Raw genomic sequence first — 14321 nt, 5'->3', positions numbered from 1 at the left:
AGGAGATCATCTCACCTCCTTCCCTTCCTCCTGTGGAAGGTTCACGCTTTCTGTTTACTTGACAAGTTGAGAGAATAATTTTTATATAAAATACACAAAATCAGGGCATCGGGGTGGCGTGGCGGTCTATTCCGTTGCCTACCAACACGGGGATCGCTGGTTTGAATCCCCGTGTTGCCTCCAGCTTGGTCGGGCGTCCCTACAGCCACAGTTGGCCGTGTCTGCGGGTGGGAAGCCGGATGTGGGTGTGTGTCCCGCTGACTGCACTAGCGTCTCCTCTGGTCAGTCGGGGCACCTGTTCAGGGGGGAGGGGGAACTGGGGGGAATCGCGTGATCCTCCCACGTGCTACGCCCTCCTGGTGAAACTCCTCACTGTCAGGTGAAAAGAAGCGGCTGGCGACTCCACGTGTGCCGGAAGAGGCATGTGGTAGTCTGCAGCCCTCCCCGGTAGCTGATGAGTTGTGCCATCTGAGAACCAAGACGGTGTGGGGCTCCAAAGCTGTTTTGTGTCTCATTCAGACTTTATTATAAATTCTTTCTCTGTTTCTCTCTGTGAGTATTCTTCTCTGTGTTGTGTTGAGGTGTTGTTGTGTTGTGTAGCATCAGAGTGAGTCTGAATCCAGTCTCCCCCCACTGTCCCAGATCACAGCCCTGCAGGAGGCGTACGATGGCCTCTGTACCAGGAAGGGAACCACTGCCATCCCCTACTTCCTGATGAAGAGCGTGGCTGACGGTGTGGAGGTGGCTCTGCTGGAGGACTGGGACCACTTCTTCACTGACTCCAGCATGGTATGTCTGCTCATTTGGTGTGTTTCACTTTTTGCATCTTACACAAGACAAGCAGGTGAACAGTGTTCTTTGGCCATGAGGGTACAGCTACATTACTGAATTGGAAAATTTTGGCGAAACTGAATTTGCCGTCCTTGAGCCATGAGGGTTTCATCAACTTCAGAATATGTAAGTAGGCTTTGACCAAATGTGCAAGGACACAAGACCAAAGAGACTTTGGGCTCGGTTTTAACAATCTAACTGCAAGGTCTAAAGCGCATCGTGCAAGTACATGTAGGGCATGTCCAAATTCACTTCTGCTAGGTTTTTGTTTGTTTGTTTTTGTTTTGTTTTTTTACCCCCCCCCCCCTTCTTTCCTCCCCAATTGTATCTGGCCAATTACCCCACTCTTCCAAGCTGTCCCTGTTGCTGCTCCACCCCCTCTGCCAATCTGGGGAGGGCTGCAGACTACCACTTGTCTCCTCCCATACATGTGGAGTCACCAGCTGCTTCTTTTCACCTGACAGTGAGGAGTTTCACCAGCACTATTCCCCCCAGTTCCCCCTTCCCCCCGAACAGGTGCCCCGACCGACCAGAGGAGGCGCTAGTGCAGTGACCAGGACAGTTACCCACATCTGGCTTCCCACCCGCAGACACGGCCAGTTGTGTCTGTAGGACTGCCCGACCAAGCCGGAGGTAACACTGGGATTCGAACCGGCGATCCCTGTGTCGGTAGGCAACGGAATAGAACGCCACGACACTCTGACGCCCCCATTTTTGCTAGTTTAAAGGTGGATTTGAACGCAAAGTAAGGTGCGTGGTTCAAAGGGGTTGTACTTACTCTCATAATAATCACTTGTGTGTTTTTGGGGTCAGATGGGGGAATTCTCAAAGACTGGATTGCGGCCACTGATGGCACCGTGAACTGCACATCACTTGTGACCGCTATCTGCCCCGTCTCAAGGTCCGATTACCGAAAGATGTTGCACGAATGATAATACAGCGCAAACACGCATGTAAAGTTTTACATCTGATTCCAATTACCCATGTGGCAAAGTATAAATGGGGGCCTTGCACCAAGAACTCAGTAGGCAGGCTCAGTGTCGTCCATGATGTCATCAAGTGTAGCAGGAATTGTCTGACATGGCAACGTGTATCTGTTAATGATTCTGGTTTCAGTTAAATCAAAAGGTGATATTCTCCTGTGAAATATCTGCTCATGAGCATGCCTGGCATGACGAGGCCCTCATCTGGCTGCAACCACTGCTGACCTGGTCACTGGAGGGTCTGGGGGTCAGGTACAACCAACTCTCTGAAGACGCTTCATCTGGCTGCAACCGCTGCTGCCCTGGTCACTGGAGGGTCTGGGGGTCAGGTACCACCAACTCTCTGAAGACACTTCATCTGGCTGCAACCGCTGCTGCCCTGGTCACTGGAGGGTCTGGGGGTCAGGTACAACCAACTCTCTGAAGACGCTTCATCTGGCTGCAACCGCTGCTGCCCTGGTCACTGGAGGGTCTGGGGGTCAGGTACCACCAACTCTCTGAAGACGCTTCATCTGGCTGCAATTGCTGCTGCCCTGGTCACTGGATGGTCTTGGGGTGAGGTACCACCAACTCTCTGAAGACGCTTCATCTGGCTGCAATTGCTGCTGCCCTGGTCACTGGAGGGTCTGGGGGTCAGGTACCACCAACTCTCTGAAGACACTTCATCTGGCTGCAACCGCTGCTGCCCTGGTCACTGGAGGGTCTGGGGGTCAGGTACCACCAACTCTCTGAAGATGCTTCATCTGGCTGCAACCACTGCTGCCCTGGTCACTGGAGGGTCTGGGGGTGAGGTACCACCAACTCTCTGAAGATGCTTCATCTGGCTGCAACCACTGCTGCCCTGGTCACTGGAGGGTCTGGGGGTGAGGTACCACCAACTCTCTGAAGACGCTTCATCTGGCTGCAACCACTGCTGCCCTGGTCACTGGAGGGTCTGGGGGTGAGGTACCACCAACTCTCTGAGGACGCTGTGACTGCGTGTGGCTATTAGCACTGGTGTGTTGCAATGAGGATCATTTGCATAGAAAGGGGCCCATTTTGTGCCAAATGTGTGCATGTCACCTCATGTAAATACGTGCGAATAGCGCGGGAGCACCGAGCCGCGGTTTGCGTGGCAGTGCAGTAGGGGAACAGTTCAGCCTCTGCAGGTGCTTTGAGAATCATACGGTTTCGTTTTGTCTTATCTGTGCAGCTTTAACGGCCGCAAAACCCGCACAATCCTGTTGTGAATTCGCCGGAGAGTGTCATCTCCCATTCCCTGTAAAAGCCAGATACAGGCGTCCAGGTGACGTGGCGGTCTATTCCGTTGCCTACCTACACGGGGCTCGCTGGTTCGAATCCCTGTGTTACCTCCAGCTTGGCCGTGCGTCCCTACAGACCCAATTGGCCGTGTCTGTGGGTGGGAAGCCGGATGTGGGTACGTGTCCTGGTCGCTGCACTAGTGCCTCCTCTGGTCGGTCGGGGCGCCTGTTCAGGGGGGAGGGGGAACTGGGGGGAATAGCGTGATCCTCCCACACGCTATGTCCCCCTGGTGAAACTCCTCACTGTCAGGTGAAAAGAAGCGGCTGGTGACTCCACATGTATGGGAGGAGGCATGTGGTAGTCTGCAGCCCTCCCTGGATCAGCAGAGGGGGTGGAGCAGAGAATTGGCCAGGTACAATTGGGGAGAAGAAAGGGGAAAAAATCTAAAGTAAGAAAAACCCAGGTGCGCTTCTGCACCCGCCTACGTAGGCCCATCTTACTGTCTTAATAATGCGCCCTTAAAATAACAGTAAAATACTGCGCCGGGGACTTAGACCAGGTTTTTGTTTGTCAGTCGTGCAGTTGCCTTCCGCTGCCTCAAGATAGCAAGGCAGCAGCTCCTGACCACACCTCACTTTAACACCAACACGCCCACGGGCAAGCAGATGGGTGCCAGTATATTTGCTATTTAAACGACGTGGACGCTGGGCGGGGAAATGACAACTGCGTCGGTCTGAAACCAGCAAGGACACTTGTGCTGCGCTTTACAGCAGGTGTACCACAGAGCCCTCAGTTTCTAACCTGTAAAGAATTTAATGGACTTTTCAAGATTACACACACCTAACTGCAACCTGCATGTAGATTTATGAGACTATAGATATATATACTCATATCATTCCTTTAAAATTAAAGGAATTATAAATATATATTTAGTATATATTATATTATTATTATAATATATAATTTTTATATATTTAATAATATATTAAATATATATAAATATAAATCTTTTATAATTCCACATACATAAAAGACACACACACACACACACACACACACACACACACACACACACACACACACACACACACACGGTGGGTCTGGGGGTGTAAACAGACTGTTTGGTTTTCTAGGTGACTGTGGGTGTCTATGATCCATGCACTCTGTCCCAACATCCGGGTTGGCCTCTGAGAAATCTTCTGGTCCTCCTAGCTTACCGATGGTAAGTGTGTGTGTGTGTGTGTGTGTGTGTGTGTGTGTGTGTGTGTGTGTGTGTGTGTGTGTGTGTGTGTGTGTGTGTGTGTGTGATTGTTTTTCCTACCTACAAGAGAATCAGAATCATGTTTATGGGCCATGTAGGTTTCCACTACATGGAATGTGACAGGTTTCGTGGGTCTCTCAGTGTACTTAGAATAGTGTAACATAGAATAACAACACTACAACACAACAACCTTCACATATATACACAACGACTGACTACACAGACGAAATAAGAGGTGATAAGGTGCAATGGTGTAGAGAATATATCAGAGATGCTGAAATACATTACATACATGTCTGAGGTACATGTACATGACAGAGTGTACCAGTAGACATACAATGTACAGTGCAATATATACAACATGTACAGTGCAGTATATACAACATGTACAGTACAGTATATACAACATGTACAATACAGTATATACAACATTTACAGTGCTGTATATACAACATGTACAGTACAGTATATACAACATGTACAGTACAGTATATACAGCATGTACAGTACAGTATATACAACATGGTTGGATTTATTTGAATGTTAAGTGTTCGTTTGAATGGCAGCCTACGGAAAGAAACTGTTTTTATATCTGGTTGTTTTGGGGCACAGTGCTCTGTAGCGCCTACCAGAGGGGAGGAGTTGGAACAGGTTGTGACCAGGGTGTGATGGGTCTGCAGTGATGCTGCCTGTCTGTTTCCTGAGTCTGGAGGTGTATAAGTCCTGAATGGAGGGCAGGTTGGCACCAATGATTTTCTCTGCAGACGTAACTGTCTGTTGTAGTCTGTCCCTGTCCTATTTGGTGGCCGAACCAAACCAGACAGTGATGGATGTGCTGAGGACAGACTGGATTACTGCAGTGTAGAACTGAATCAGCAGTTCCTGAGACAGGTTGAATTTCTTGAGCTGGTGGAGAAAGTACATCCTCTGCTGGGCCTTTTTGACGATTGTGTCTATGTTGGATGCCCACCTTAGGTCCTGGGAGATTGTGGAACCCAGAAATCAGTAGGTTTTCACCATACACACCATACTGTTGGGTATGGTGAGGGGGGGCAGTGTTGGGGGGGGGCTCTTCCTGAAGTCCACTGTCATCTCCACTGTTTGGAGTGTGTTCAGCTCCAGGTTGTTATGGCTGAAACAGAGGGCCAGCTGATCAACCTCCTGTCTCTATGCAGACTCGGCACCATCCTGGATAAGGCCAGTGATGGTTGTGTCGTCTGCAAACTTCAGGAGTTTAACAGACAGGTCACCTGAGGTGCAGTCAGTTGTGTATAGGGGAGAGCACACATGCCTGGGGGATGCCAGTACTGATTGTCCGGGTGCTGGATGTCATTTTCCCCAGACTCGTCAGCTGCCTCCTGTCTGTCAGGAAGTTTTTAATCCCCTGGCAGATGGGGGCTGGTACAGTGAGCTGGATGAGTTTGGAGTGGAGGATATCTGGGATGACAGTGTTGAACACTGAGTTGAAGTCCACAAATATGACCCTTGTGTGTGTCCCTGGGGAGTCGAGGTGTTGGAAGATGTAGTTCAATCCCATGTTGACTGATTTATCCACTGACCCGTTTGCTCGGTAGGCAAACTGCAGGGGGTTGTGCAGTGGGCCTGTGATTTCCTTCAGGTGGGCCAACACCAGTCTCTTGAAGGATTTCATGACCACAGACATTAGGGCAACGAGCCTGTAGTCATTTAATTCAATTCAGTCAATTAAATTAAATTAAATTCAATTCAATTCAATGTATTGTCATTAAAAACAATGTGCAGGCACATGTTAAAAATGAAATGAGGGCTGCGGCTTCACCAAACAATGCAAGCCAGACACAGACAAACACACCAAACACAGTATAAGATATAAACACATGAAGACCAAAAGCTAAAAATAAGTTAAAAAAGAGGAAGAGTACAAAATATTTAAAAATATCTACAGACATTCAGTGGGTAGCCAGGTTCAGGTGGGCAACAGCTTGTGGAAAGAAGCTGTTTTTGAGCCTGGTAGTGCGGGCTCTGAAGTTCTCGTAGCGCCTCCCAGAGCGCAGGGGGGAGAACAGTCCATGGTTGGGGTGGGTGGGATCTCTGCTGATGCTGAGACCCCTTCGAAGGCAGCGTTTGTGATAAATGTCTTTTATGGCTGGGAGCTGGGTACCGGTGATCTGCTGGGCCTTCTTGACGACCTGTTGCAGAGCTTTCTGGTCTACTGAGGTGCAGTTGCTGTACCAGACTGAGATGCAGCTGGTCAGGATGCTCTCTACGCTGCAGTGGTAGAAGTTGGTGAGAATTTTGGGGGATAGACAGGCGCTCCTCAGCAAACGCAGGCATTGTTGGGCCTTTTTCACAAGGGCCTGGGTGTTTGATGTCCAGGAGATGTCTGACTGATGTGGACTCCAAGGAATTTAAAGGTGGAAACACACTCCACTTCCACCCCATTGATGTGTATGTGGGAATGGCTGCAGCCTCTAGACCTCCTGAAGTCCACAATCAGCTCCTTCATCTTCTGCACATTAAGGACAAGATTGTCGGTAGTACACCATGATGTGAGGTGCTGAATCTCGTCCCTGTAGGCCATCTCGTCATTGTTGGTGATACGGCCAATGACTGTGGTGTCATCTGCAAACTTAACTATAACATTTGAAGAGTGAGTTGCAGTTGTGGGTAAAGAGGGAGAAAAGGAGGGGGCTCAGAACACAGCCTTGAGGGGCACCTGTGCTGAGGGTCAGGGTGGAGGAGGTGTGGTCACCTAACCTAACAGACTGAGGTCTGTTGGTCAGGAGTCCAGGGTCCAGTTACAGAGGGAGGGGTTGAAGCCAAGGGAGAGGAATTTGGTGGTTAGTTTGGCAGGGATGATAGTTTTGAAGGCAGAGCTATAATCTATAAACAGCATCCAGATGTATGTGTTGTTAAGTTCAAGGTGGGTCAGAGCAAAATGCAGGGCAGTGATAATGGCATCCTCAGTAGACCTTTTGGGACAGCAGGTGAACTGATGTGGGTTGAATGTGGAGGGAATGATGTTTTTGATGTGAGCCAGAACCAGTCTTTCAAAGCACTTCATGGCAATGGGGGTGAGTGCTATGGGTCAGTAGTCATTCAGACATGTGGATGTTGGTTTCTTGGAGACAGGAATGATAGAGGTGATCTTAAAGCATGCCGGGACTATGGATTGGGACAGTGAGAGGTTAAATATAGTTGTGAAGACCTCAGCCAGCTGGTCTTGATCCCTCTGCTCTTTCTAATTTTAGGTCAATTTCTAAGCTGCCTTTTCTTTCAAAAGTCTTAGAGAAAGCAGTTTATGTACAATTAAAAATGCACCTAGAAATTAATGGCATTTGTGAAAAGTTCAAATCTGGTTTTAAATCACGTCACAGCACTGAAACAGCCCTTTTAAGAGTTTTTAATGATCTTCTTTTAACTGTGGACTCTGGGAACTCTGCTGTTCTGGTGCTTTTGGACCTGACTGCTGCCTTTGACACGGTTGACCATAATATTATTTTATCACGTCTTGAGCTATGTGTAGGCATTAAAGGTACTGCCCTAGAATGGTTCAAGTCTTACCTGTCAAATAGAAGCTTTTCTGGCCATATAGACCAATTCTCTTCAGCTGCGGCCCCACTTAACTGTGGGGTCCCCCAAGGCTCCATTTTGGGCCCCATTCTCTTCTCATTGTATATGCTGCCCTTGGGGTCCATTTAAAAAAAAAACATAATATGTTTTTTCATTGTTTTGCTGATGATTTGCAAATCTATCTGCCTATAAAAACAAACAGCAGAGACTCTATACAGGCTTTGCTGAGTTGTTTAAAGGATGTCAAAACATGGATGGAGTTAAATTTCCTGAAATTAAATCAAAATAAGACTGAAATTATTGTATATGGACAGCCTGATCTGCTGGATGGTTATGATAGTGCTCTTGGCCCTTTAGCTTCCTACAGTCACTCTTCTGTTAGGAATCTTGGGGTGATTTTTGACAGCTCTTTTAACTTTGACAAACAAATAAGCTCAGTAGTCAAAACAAGTTTTTTTCAATTATGACTTCTGGGAAAAGAAAAGGCCTATCTCCCTCCAAATGATCTTGAAAGGGTAATTCATGCGTTTATTACCTCTTGTCTAGATTATTGTAACTCTGTATGTTGGCATAGCTCAGTCATCGGTTCATCGCCTGCAGCTTGTACAAAATGCAGCTGCTCGCCTGCTGACAGGAAAGAAGCGACGTGATCACGTAATGCCTGTACTGGCCTCCCTTCATTGGCTTCCTGTCTGTTTTAGGATCCAGTTTAAGATTTTATTACTTGTTTTCAAGTCGTTAAATGGGCTGGCACCATCTTATTTATCTGAGCTAATATATTATCATACACCAGTCAGAGCACTCAGGTCAGCAAACCAGATGCTCTTACATGTTCCGAGATCCAGGCTTAAGAATAGGGGTGACAGAGCCTTTGCAGTTGCTGCCCCTGATCTCTGGAACAACTTACCAATACACATAAGATCTGCTCAGACCCTAGAGACTTTTAAATCTTGGTTAAAGACCTACCTCTTCTCACTGGCATTCAATTCAAGTTGAGCTAGACACCGTGATTTTATTGTTTGCATTTTAATTCCTTTATTTTACTATGTCTTTTTTACATGTATTTTTATATTCATATGTGTTACTTATTTTATATTGTATTTTAAGCTTGTGCAGCACTTTGGTTCAACTGTGGTTGTTTTTAATGTGCTATATAAATAAACTTGACTTGACAAAGTAATGGGGAGTGTAGAAGAGAGGTGAAGAAGAGAGTGCAGGCAGGGTGGAGTGGGTGGAGAAGAGAGTGCAGGCAGGGTGGAGTGGGTGGAGAAGAGAGTGCAGGCAGGGTGGAATGGGTGGAGAAGAGTGTCAGGAGTGATGTGTGACAGAAGGGTACCAGTAAGAGTTAAAAGGGAAGGTTTACAAGATGGTAGTGAGACCAGCTATGTTATATGGTTTGGAGACAGTGGCACTGATGAAAAGACAAGAGGCGGAGCTGGAGGTGGCAGAGTTGAAGATGATAAGATTTTCATTGGGAGTGATGAAGAAGGACAGGGTTAGGAACGAGTATATTAGAGGGCCAGCTCAGGTTGGACAGTTTGGAGACAAAGCAAGAGAGACAAGATAGAGATGGTTTGGACATGTGTGGAGGAGAGATGCTGGGTATATTGGGAGAAGGACGCTGAATATGGAGCTGCCAGGGGAGAGGAAAAGAGGAAGGCCAAAGAGGAGGTTTATGGATGTGGTGAGGGAGGACATGCAAGTGGCTCGTGTGACAGAGGACGATACAGAGGACAGGAAGAGATGGAAACAAATGATCCGCTGTGGCGCCCCCTAACGGGTGCAGCCGAAAGTAATAGTAGTAGTAGTAGTTGATTTATCCCTTCAGTTCTTTTCTGATTTTCTCACTTCTCTTTTGAATCAATCTGTGGTCACCATTCTCTGGCTATACAGGTTGTAGGTGTTCTTACTGGAGGAAGGGTTTTTCATTCATTGGTTAAAGTCGCATGTCTGCCTGTTTGTGTATGATAACTGCATGTTTCAAACTGGAGATTCCCATGTTCGTAGGCAACAAAATAGACCGCTACGCTACCTGGATGCCCGATAATTCATTTGTTTAACCATTGTTTTAATGACAATACTTTCCAACTTCAGACACAGTAAAAGTGGGCCTTTAAATTGAGATTAGATTACAATGCATACAGCAAGAAGACTTAAATTCAGGTGTAAATGCAAAGGGAATGATTGGATCATTTATTAGCTAGGCAACAAAACTAGATACAGAGCACATGAGAATATCAGGTGTAAATTACATCTTAATCTTTTCTGTGTGTGTGTGTTGTGTGTGTGTGTCAGGGGGTCTAGTCTGGACTCGGTCAGGATTCTTTGTTTCAGGGACAGAACTCTACAGGGAAGTCGCTCGGTGCAGCACAGCATCACCTTCCAGATCAAACTACCAGAACTCCCCCTCAACTCAGGTAACCGCACACCCTGTGTGTGTGTGTGTGTGTGTGCGTGCGTGCGTGCGTGCGTGTGCGTGCGTGCATGCGTGCAAACCATCCATGGCGCAGTTGTGAATGCCTACAGCAGGCTGGATCTATCAGTCAGCTCCACCAAGACTGAGGTGTTCTGCCAATTGGGGTCCAGCCCCCGACCCACTATGCCTGTCTTCAGAACACCAACCACTCTCAGTTGCTCCCATCTTTCAAATACCTGGGTAGCATCCTTTCTGAGGGCTCCAACACTGATAATGAAACGCATTATAGAATCAAACAAGCCTCTATAATCTACGGCAAGCTCTGACATAAGGTCTTCCAAAACAAACAGCTCCACCTGCACACCAAAATTGCCATTTACACATCCGTCTGCATCACAACTCTCCTATACAGCTGTGAAGCCTGGGTCACATGCAGCCGCCACCTAATGTAGCTGGAGCTGTTCCACGTAAGGTGTCTGCAGCGAATCGTGGGGATCACGTGGTGTGACCATGTTCCTGATGCTGAGATTCTTGCTAGGACAAACTGCAAAAGCATAGAAGCCACAGTCACTGAACAACTGCGCTGACTTGGGGATGTCACCAAGATGCCTCAAGAACGCCTGCCATGTCAAGTACTGTATGGATAGCTTCATCTGGGCCTCCAGTCTGCAGGTGGTCAGAAGAAGCGATACAAAGACCAGCTAAAAACATTGCTGAAGAAGTGTTGTATCGACCCCTTGACTGGAGCAAGCTGCCATCAGCCGTCTCAAATGGGTAATTCTGCTTCCTCGATGGCTCAGTTGAATTGTGGTGTCCCTCGAGGCTCAGTTATTGGCCCCTTTCTGTTTATATATATATCTATATATATATATATATATATAGATATATAGATAGATAGATAGATAGATAGATAGATATCGATATAGTGGGGGGGGGTTTACAAAACCATCAATTGTGTTGATAGAAGTGCTCAACTAATGGAGAGTGGAATATCAATACAGATATTCCGCTCCACACAACAAAGAACCTTTCTTCGTTGAATCACTTTAGCAGCTGATGAGTGCGAGACGCACGAAACAGGCTTGTACTGCTATGTATTAAAAGTTTTTTTTCCTGCATCTGTATTGATATATATGTGTGTGTAAATATATATATATATTTATATGTCTTGGCCAGGTCATTCAAAATCATGATGTGTTTTAGCATTTTTATGCTGACGACACTCAGTTATACATGCCACTAAAACCCGCAGATCCTAGCGCTCTAGCAAATCTCACAACTTGCTTCTCTGACATGAAATCGTAGATGTCTGAAAATGTTCTTGAATTAATGACGATAAGTCTGAGGTCATTCTTTTCGGTCCCCCAAATTCCATCGGCCCTTTTGTTACTAATCCTGGTGGTTTTTCAGGTAGTCTTAAGCAAGCTGCTAGGAATCTTGGGATAATATTCGATGCGAACCTCAGTTTTGATAATAAAATCAAACATGTTGTTCAATCATACTTTTTTTCTGCTCAAGCTAATCTCCAAAATCAGGACATTTTCATCAATTACCAATCTGCAAAAAGTTGTACATGCTTTTAACTATTCTCCGCTTGACTACTGTAATGCACTTTATTCTGGTATCAGCAAGAGCTCCCTCCACCGTCTGCAGTTGGCACAAAATGCTGCTGCTCGGCTCATTACCGGGACAAAGAGGCATGACCACATCCCTCCTGTGCTTGCCTCCCCACACTGGCTCCCTGTTATAGTTCGAATTGATTTTAAAATTTTATTGCTCAATTTTAACACCTTAAATGGTCTTATTCCTACATACATGTGTGATTTGTTGACCTGGTATACGCCCCCTCGACCATTAAGATCTGCAGCTGTAGTCCTGCTGGTTATTCCCAGGTCTCGAGTTGTCGCAGAGGGTGATCGGGCCTTTGCTGTTAAGAGTCCCCACACTATAGAATTCTCTTTCTGCTGAACTAAGACGAACCAAGTGTCTAGCTTCTTTTAAAGCTCATCTTAAAACTTTTCTTTTTATGAAAGCTTTTACAAATGTTTATTTGTTTTTATTTATTCATACTTTGTTATTTTTTATTTTTACTCTTACTTGTTTGGTCTTATACTTATTTTTGGTTTTATTTCTTTGTAAAGCACTTTGTAACATTGTTTTAAAAGTGCTATATGAATAAAGTTATGATGGGATTGTGCTGTATTGTGATTATGCAAATAAAGTTATGATGGGATTGTGCTGTATTGTGATTATGTCAATAAAGTTATGATGGGATTGTGCTGTATTGTGATTATGTAAATAAAGTTATGATGGGATTGTGCTGTATTGTGATTATGCAAATAAAGTTATGATGGGATTGTGCTGTATTGTGATTATGTCAATAAAGTTATGATGGGATTGTGCTGTATTGTGATTATGTAAATAAAGTTATGATGGGATTGTAGTGTATTGTGATTATGTCAATAAAGTTATGATGGGATTGTGCTGTATTGTGATTATGTAAATAAAGTAATGATGGGATTGTGCTGTAGTATTGTGATTATGCCTGAGGGTTCTGTGGTACGTCTGTCTGGACTCGTCTGCTAGCATGTGTGCATGCCCCTCTGTGTGGCTACACATGTCTCTATGTTACATGCACATTAATGTCCACATTGTGTGTGCGTGTGTGGGGGGGGGGGCTGGGGGGGCCTGTCTAGGGTGTCTCCCTGACCTTTGCCCAATGCCTGCTGGGATAGACCCCAATCTCCCCTGACTCTAAACTGAATTCAGGGTAAAGAGAATAAATGAAAGAATGATGTTTTGCGCTTATTTTAATTTTTGGAATTTGTCTTTTTTGTTGCAGCTTGTCCTAAAAGTGTTGGATGGGAGAAAAACCCTAAGGGAGCCATGGGGCCCAGGATGGTCAACCTGAGTGAATGCATGGACCCTAAAAGGTAATCCAGAAGCTGAAAACCTCAAACATACTTAAAAGAAGTTTCTCCTTTATTGAAGTACCAAAACTTGTAGTTCTCAGGTAGGTAAGAATTACGCTGTGAGACATTTTTGTGCAAGAAAAAATGGGAACTAATTATGACTAAGAGGTATTTTTGTACACAGAGGGTCTCAGTATTCATATCGTGTACATAACTTATTGTAAAATACAGCATTCATACTTTGCATGTATTGTTGTTGTTGCCCATTATTATTAATGTACAAGAATCATTGTTGTTTACGGAGCCAGACACTACTACTACTACTACTACTACTACTCTGGACAGGTCGCCAGTCTATCACAGAGCCAACAAGTTCACACCTAGGGATGATTTAGTACGGCTGATTCACCTGACCTACATGTCTTTGGGCTGTGGGAGGAAACCGGAGCACCCGGAGGAAACCCACGTGGACATGGGGAGAACATGCAAACTCCACACAGAGGATGACCCCCCCCCCCCCAAGGTTGGACAACCACGGGGTTTGAACCCAGGACCTTTTTGCTGTGAGGCGACAGCGCTAACCACTGTGCCACCATGCCCAAATTGGAGAAATAAAGTTTGTAAATGAACTAAGTCAAAGGTGATGCATCTGGACATCCCAGGAAAAGTAGAAGTGTTTGCTTTCATACAGCAGGAGGGGGTAGTGCGCCTCGCGTGTTCAATCTGCCATAAAACTCTTCCAAGCAGAAGACATTGGAATGGTTTGTGTCTGCTGCACCAGAGAGCTGAACAATTCAGAAGCTTTGCCAGTCTGGACACCACCTACCTCTTGGATACCACCTGTCTGTTGAATACCACTTACTTTTTGAACATCCCTACCTGTTGGACAGCAACTTCCTGTTGGACATCACCACCTGTTGAACATCCCTACCTGTTGGACAGCATCTGTCTGTTGGACACCTCTAATCTGTAGAACACCATTTATCTGTTGAACATCCCTACCTGTTAGACAGCAACTTCCTGTTGGACATCACCACCTGTTGAGCAACCCTACCTGTTGGACAGCAACTTCCTGTTGGACATCACCACCTGTTGCGCATCCCTACCTGTTGGACAGCAACTTC

The 14321-nt window shown here is 45.9% G+C and overlaps 1 protein-coding gene across 3 annotated transcripts in view; it reads left to right on the top strand.

The window, feature by feature from the left end:
• Window positions 1-14321, top strand: part of atg7 (ATG7 autophagy related 7 homolog (S. cerevisiae)) — a 149138-nt gene that overhangs the window by 15734 nt on the left and 119083 nt on the right. For all 3 annotated transcript variants that reach the window (XM_056273159.1, XM_056273161.1, XM_056273160.1), the window contains exons 7-10: window positions 643-789; window positions 4190-4278; window positions 10165-10286; window positions 13128-13218. In XM_056273159.1, coding sequence (XP_056129134.1) covers window positions 643-789; window positions 4190-4278; window positions 10165-10286; window positions 13128-13218 — 449 coding nt within the window. The remainder of the gene's footprint in view (window positions 1-642; window positions 790-4189; window positions 4279-10164; window positions 10287-13127; window positions 13219-14321) is intronic.

Source organism: Lampris incognitus, chromosome 2 (genome assembly GCF_029633865.1).
Source record: "Lampris incognitus isolate fLamInc1 chromosome 2, fLamInc1.hap2, whole genome shotgun sequence".
In the NCBI taxonomy this organism is placed as follows: domain Eukaryota; kingdom Metazoa; phylum Chordata; class Actinopteri; order Lampriformes; family Lampridae; genus Lampris; species Lampris incognitus.
This window is presented reverse-complemented; position numbering and strand designations above follow the sequence as displayed.